At 38.8% G+C, this 7,005-nt stretch overlaps 1 protein-coding gene across 1 annotated transcript; it reads right to left on the bottom strand.

The window, feature by feature from the left end:
- Nucleotides 1-295: 295 nt before the first annotated feature.
- Nucleotides 296-6,223, bottom strand: tdgf1 (teratocarcinoma-derived growth factor 1). Its single transcript, XM_063464975.1, has 6 exons — nucleotides 6,201-6,223; nucleotides 5,995-6,050; nucleotides 3,806-4,093; nucleotides 2,080-2,194; nucleotides 1,704-1,813; nucleotides 296-405 (listed from the first exon to the last, which is right to left on the bottom strand). Exons 1-6 carry the CDS (start codon nucleotides 6,221-6,223, stop codon nucleotides 296-298), a joined length of 702 nt encoding a protein of 233 aa, XP_063321045.1.
- Between the last annotated feature and the right edge of the window lie 782 nt (nucleotides 6,224-7,005).

The following is a 7,005-nucleotide window of genomic DNA, read 5'->3' as shown; positions in this document are numbered from 1 at the left end:
GTCTACTGAGCTTTTAGTGCTCACACAAGAAGGGGGTATAAATAGATCTGGTTAGGGGACAGGGTGGCCTGTGGATCCCTATAAACCACAGTATCAAAAAGAGTCCCCATAAATCAGGACACAGTCCAGTCCAGCTATAGTTTAAAGTCTGTCTCTTCCTTCTGGATGCAAAATGATAGATTTCAGAAAATCTGTCCCTGTTAAGGACTCACTTCTGATTTCAAGCTTTCCAAAATATCCTGCTGAGGCTAAGACACAGTTCATAGTTTCACATAAATCCAGGTGTTTCAAGGCATCAGATGAAGAAATACAAAGAAGGAAGCAGGATCAGATAGAAGAAGAAGAAGCCAGTGGGAATCATCCTGACAGCCGATGAACGATACCAGCGCACCTCATCAGAATCATCTGGAAAACAGAAACAGGAAAACTGTCATTTTGAGCAGAATTAAAGTTATGTGTTATCATTCTGTGTCTCAAAAGCCTTTTCACTAACTGTTTTATGGCCTTATTTTATGTTCTGTAGTTGGTTATTTTTTAAGGCCCTGTTTATTACAGAAAAAACACACTTTCTCTCAAGAGGGCTCATCTTACACACAGCATGGTCACCTTTAGTTTGCACCCAAACCTGGCTTTGTACTGCACAGTGGTGTCTCCTTCGTTATTTCTTGGGTTAGAAAAAAAGATGAAGAGTGGATTGTACTACTGACAGGCTAAAGAACCAACAAATATATTTTCTGCTTTTAATACAACAACATTTTGGAAGAAAAAAAAAAACCCAGATACTTGCAGAAAAGGCATGAGGCGCTATCAGCAAAAAGAGCTGGAAAACTGCACAATCCTTAGATTAAAAGATTTAGGATGTCTGTATGTTCAGCAGACATTTTAGCAATGATAGGCCAATTTATCCAAAGTGTTGGCTTTAGGTTATTTAGAAAGTTGGCTAAAGAATTTTGAAATACTGGAGCTCATGATAAATAAAATAATCACTCAAAAAGCTGCAACTACTCATTCCTCAACTAGAGCAGCTTGCTTCACCATAGCCATCTTCAGTATGAGTGCTTTAATTAATTAGTTACTTGGACATAAGCAGTTAAACTAAAGCTCCAACATAGTGAAACTGGACATTTTTAGTCAACTGAGCACTTTATAGCCTTTAGCTACATATTGTATGTGTGATTATTTTGTCTAAGATTTGCTAACCCAACAATAAAAAGCAAGGAAATTTGTTTCAGCATACAAAAGGTTTGCAGATCTTTTCATCAAGCTTTCCCATATGCAGCCTGATGAGAGGCAGAACAGAGGGGGGAGGATGAAAAAATGCTGGATCAGCTTTATCTTTATATTTAAAAGTGCTTACACGTTGTCATTGTTTGTGCTGGAGTTAAGGAGAAAGAATGCATTGCCTTGAGTTGTAAATGAGTGGGTGGGGTGTGAGTTTGAATACGGCACTTACACTTAAAGGGAATTGTTTTTGTTGTAAGTCTGAAAAAGCGTGAACGACAGTTTTCAAACTGTCTGATGGCCATCAACAGCTCATCCACACAGAAACAAAAATAGCCCTCACTTACCTGATCATACATCTACAGTAGTGAATGAATGACATGGAAAAATACAAATACAGTCAAGACATGTGGGCCCTCTAGATTCTGAAAAAAAAAGCTAAACCTGGTCTGAACTGCAGCAAGTCTCTATTTAGATCTTACCACAGTCTTTATGGAAGACGTTGGCGAAGCAGTGCAGCATGCCATAACCACAGCGGCAGTAGGAGCAGCCTTTCTGAACCCACTCGCCATGAGGAATCAAACCACAAGTCCTGCACACAGATGACAGAAGTTACAACCACTCCCAAGCACTCGATTCTTTAAGATATTTAAGATTTTTTTTTTAAACCAGTGACATAAGAACCATACTGATGATAATTTCTGGTCATAAAACAGAGACATTGAAGACACATTCTCAAAGTCTAAGTTAGCTTAGACCAAGTTGGCTCAACCAGTATAGTCAATATTTCTTTGCATTTTAGAGTAAGTAGAACATTATACAGGAGCACACATCTAATATTTTTGTATTCGGGTTTACCTGATTCTTTGGTCGTACTCGCAGGTTCTCCCGGTGAAATATGGAGGACAGGCACAGAAGCTGCCCAAGATGCAGGTTCCTCCATTCTTACAGCAGCTTCGACTCTGATCAGCACCTCAAAAAAACCAACAAAAACAAATATTTAAATGGGAACCAACAACAAATCCATCCAGGTCATTCCAAATCTAACCTGCATGCAATTCCTCCTGAATCTGTAAGTCACTTTGCAGACCACCTCCACCCCAGCTCCTCTGTTTCTGATCTTACCAATATCCTGGTGGTCTGCTGTTATCTCTAACATCTAAGGGCACTCTGCTACTGCTCTTACCACCTTTATGCTTTCCATGTATGAAGGCAGGAATGTGTCCCATCTCAGAACAAAACTGTGTTTCTCTGCTACTTCTGTAGCAACTATACAGAAGAATTAACAGTCCTGTAATTAGTATTGGAGGTCTTTACAGAGCTGATCATCTCTTACATGAGCATTTCAGAAATATTGATCATTTTAAGTGAGAAAAGAACAAAAAAAGCAACAAAAGTGTGATTAAATGAAAGTGCTTGCAATTATAAGTGTGAATATAGTCTTAATCTAAAGTATCTTATAGAATGATTATTTTAAAGTTTCTGCCAGCAAATATGTCGAAGTGAGCAACTCTACATAACTGTACAAGAGCTGGGCACATTGGGGATCTATACTATTTTCTTATTAATATTTTGTAAGAATTAGATACAGAATATGGAGCTTGTGTCTGCAGAGCCATTAGGGATGTGCCTTTTTCATATGAACACCAAACCTTAGGTATGCATTTCATATTTGTCACAGCGTGATAAGGTTTCAGTTAAACTTTCTCACATGCCAAATATAGCAGCTATTTCCAGGTAAATCTGTCTGTATGCTAGACCTGTAAGCTCCATTACAGGTATTCAGTCCAGTACCATTAATTATACTTAATATATAAAATTTTCTTGTGTCTTTGTTTTTCTGATTGTCTTTCATGGAGTTTTCCTTTAACAGATGAACTTAGACTTCCTGATTTTAAATTTTGTAAGATTTATTGTTAGTATAGTAAGATTTATTTTGTGTTTTATTTTGTTGTTCAGGGGGTCACTGCTGTGCCCTCAGACCTCAGGTCAAGCATTTCTTTTTTTACTGTATCGGTATCTGTGAGATAAACCAGAGTCTCCAGCTGGCAGCACATTCCTGTGATCCTCTGCTTCACATCAGCAAACACAGAGAGTCTGAACAAACCTCCGAAAATGGCAGAAAAACACTAGAAGTGATCCAACAACGGCCCACACAACCACGCCTTTTAATTAAGGGGTTCGTTTTAGTATTTATTTGAATGGCTAACAATGAAAATTCATTTTAATTGATTTTATTTTAAAAGCTCTCACTTAAATCAGAAGAGAGAATATACTGTTTTTATTTTAAACAATTGACTTTATTTAATCTGAATAGATGTTGCCGATTACCAGTTTTGTTTTCACAGTTTTTCATATGATGTTTTATTTGAAGGTATATGACAGCATAAGACAACAAAACTTTCTGAGCAACTGGAAATATATCTTAAATGCATTACAAAAAAGAAATCCTAGGGAAAATTACGGAACAGCATCAGGTAAACTGTTTTAGGTAAACTGCTGAATTCTTTCCTTCATTGGTTTTTGGGGTTCGTCTCCCCCTCCTGTCTCCATCTGTGTGTGCATTACTGAAGTGTGAACTTACTGCTGGTTAGGCCGATGAAGGGCAGGACGGCGCTGGCGTCACGGTGTTTACGGTCCCCGTTATTTGGTGACCTCACCTGGGTAAACTGACCCAGGAAGTCCTGGGAGGTCTGTGAGGATTTTGCCAAAGAGGGAGAAGAGGACGAAGCAGAGCTTGAAGGAGGAGAGGAAATGGAGGAGGAAAGAGATGAAGTTACTGGAAGTGAAGGAGAAGAGGTAACAGAGGAGGAAGGAGGAGCGGGCATTGTAGGGAAGGTGCCTTGAGTGCTGCATTTGTCTCCTTTGCAACCTGCAAAAGAGAAACACAACAAATTTTAAATTTTACATGTCACACAGAGCAAAGGCACATGTGAGCCAAAGAAACTGACCCAAAAAATAAAATCAAAGGAGATTGTGGGGTATTGGTCTGACTGAAGTCCCACTAGCATCAACATAAAGTTACAAACTGAAGTGAAAACAAGCATCAACCCTCCTGACAAGCAGACCCGAAGGTTCTGCAGCAAAGAAGTTCACTACAACCAGGCTTTCTTTGCGTTAGCTGACTCAACAAAACCTAAAATCGGAGATAATGGGTACCACGACAGTGATTATCAACTTTCTCTTTTAAACTGGGCTCTCCGCTTTGGGCACTGGGCACATTCAAATAAAAAGGGAAATTTTACACATCATGCAGTTCTTCTGTATAAAATGATCCCCGTGAGTGTCATCTACTCCAATTAAAAAAATGCTATTATAGAAAACACAACAGTAAAGCTCAACACTGTTGCAAATAAAACAGATTCACGCTGCAGAAAATTGTTAAAGTGATGATTTAGTGCACAGGGCAGTAAAATACACACTTCCGTTTGAGTTCGATATTTTAATGCTGATTGTGCTCTAAGAGCTACTGTTTACATGAAACATTAAAAGTCACTGTGTGTAATCCTTGTGTGTGTGTGTGTGTGTGTGTGTGTGTGTGTGTGTGTGTGTGTGTGTGTTCTGTGCTCTAGCAGCTACAACCCCAGCCGATTAAAATCAATTATAACAACATTCAAACATGCTGTTCGAATACTGCCACAGTTCACTGACAATACAATACACAGTTTGAGCTGCTTTATGAAGTGGTACAACTTGTGATGTTAGTAAGGCATGGCTCAACAAGCTGCACAAAAAACCCTCCCCCCAAACATTTTTGATCACCAGGAGCTCATATTTGTATCACATGAATTTATATTCTGAATCATGCGGCCATATAGGAACTGATGACAAATTAATGGAAGAAAAAAAGTCAAATAAATGTCTCAGTAAAGCGCTACAGCTTTGCACTCATTCTCCAAGTCTCTGCAGTGTACTGACATTAGGAAACACCATTCTTCTCAATTTTCTAATTTGGTGATCTGATGGTGGCGGTGTTGGTTTATGCAATCAGTCCAAAAATCCAAAAATCAACCAGGTTGACAGCTGGTGAGTTCAAAGGCCAAAGCACACAAGTTACATCAATTCTATACTTATGTAACAGTGATGCTTTCTGGATCCCATCGAGTATAAAGATTTGATCAGAGGACAAAAGGCGATCACTTTATATTGATTTGCAATACAGATAAGCTGTCCCACTAAAGAGAGCAAAATTAACTACCTGAAAAAACCCCTGTCTTCATTCATTACATTTATTAGAAAACAGACAAAAAAAAGTAAATAAGTTGTTTTACATTTGACGAATAAAAACATGCAGGGAAAGGGGGGGGGGGGGGAATCTTCTCTGGAGACTGATTATGAACACATTATTGTTAAGCTACCTGTTACTATATTACTCTATTTTTTTCTATTCTAGACTCAGCAATCAGTTTAGGCAGTTTAAGGGAGAAGGGACCTGTGGTGGTGATCAATTATATCTTACACCAATTTAAAAGAAAAAAATAAAGTGTTTTTTTTTTTTTTGGCCCTAACTCATAAATGGAACTCGGCCCAGAGTCCCAGAGACCGGAACTAGCCAAGTGACTCCAAAGCACGGCAACAACATGACCCCCACAGCATCATAGAGCCACCAGATTCCCGCACTGCAGGGGTCAGAATTTACCAACAGTTTGTAATTGGGGAATTTTCTAATTAATTGTTACATTTTGTTCTTATTAGAAACTAAAAACAAAAAAACAAAAAACAAAAACAGAAAAACAAGCACAGATGACTGTATGTTGAGTGTGATGATCAGACCTGAAGCAGACACAGCAGCAGCAGACTGGACACACGTGAAGGCGCAGAGCACAAACCTGGAAACAGATACATTTGGCTTAAAACACGTAATTTTTAAAAAACAAAAAACAACAACAACACCCCCCCCCCCCCAAAAAAAAACAACAACAACAACAAAAAAAAAAAAAAAAACTCAGACCTATTTTCACAGAGTCATTTGGACTTACTTGAGCATCTCCTTCCAATTCATTTTAGCGAAGTGGTGAAAAAAAAATTAAAATAGTAAAAACTCCAAACCACCTTCTTGATTTCTTGGCCGTTCTTCAACTCACAGTGGAGGAAAAAATACAATAAAACCGCGAATAACCGAAGGTCGAAAAAAATTCCCAAAAGTTTACATTTGTAGCTCCAGAAGTCAGAGAAAAGTATCCATAGACATAAAAATAATTCAGACGCTGAGAACCTGAGCAGGTGCAACTCCAAAAGATATTTTAAAAACTCCCCTTTAAAGACTTCATAAAAGTGAAAACGCCGTAGAAGAATCTAGTAAATCCTCCTGCGACCTGAGTCTCCCCCTCGCAGTTTTGTGTCTCTAAAACTTATCTTCTCGCCAGGTGATTCTTCTGCAAGGGGGGAGGGGCTCCGGAAGCCACGCCCCCTCACGGGCACTCTCTGTTTGACGTCTGGGTGGAGGTGAGGGTGGAATCAACAATACTGGGAACTGGCTGAAAGCTGTTCTGGTGGCCCAGAAAAATAAGGTGTTTCCTAATTTAGTTATCAGGTAATTGGTTTTGTTTGCTGAGCTTTGGATGGAAGAAGAAGAATTAGATGGTTCTTACCCACGTATGTCAAGAAAAGTACAGCAATTCACTCAAAGCTACTTCATGTGGAAATGGGTTTTGTAAAATACTTCACATGCTGCACAAAGAAAGGAAATTTTGGTGAGCCAGAATCTCTCATCTTTTCTACACTGGGTATAAAATGAGCCCAGTGATTTTTATACTGGTGGTGATTTAAAAAAAAATGAAAACA

Source organism: Pelmatolapia mariae, linkage group LG20 (assembly GCF_036321145.2).
Source record: "Pelmatolapia mariae isolate MD_Pm_ZW linkage group LG20, Pm_UMD_F_2, whole genome shotgun sequence".
NCBI classification, from domain to species: Eukaryota; Metazoa; Chordata; class Actinopteri; order Cichliformes; family Cichlidae; genus Pelmatolapia; species Pelmatolapia mariae.
The sequence above is the reverse complement of the archived record's forward strand: the minus strand, read 5'-3'. Positions and strand labels throughout refer to the sequence as shown.

Bases quoted from the DNA above. Each gene is read 5' to 3' on its own strand.
- tdgf1 (XM_063464975.1), bottom strand. From the start codon at position 6,223: ATGAATTGGAAGGAGATGCTCAA. The intron at 4,094-5,994 runs GTCTGATCATCA...TCTCTTTTGCAG, and splicing joins TGCTGCTGTGTCTGCTTCAG to GTTGCAAAGGAGACAAATGC. The intron at 406-1,703 runs GTAAGATCTAAA...TCTGTTTTCCAG, and splicing joins CGTCTTCCATAAAGACTGTG to ATGATTCTGATGAGGTGCGC.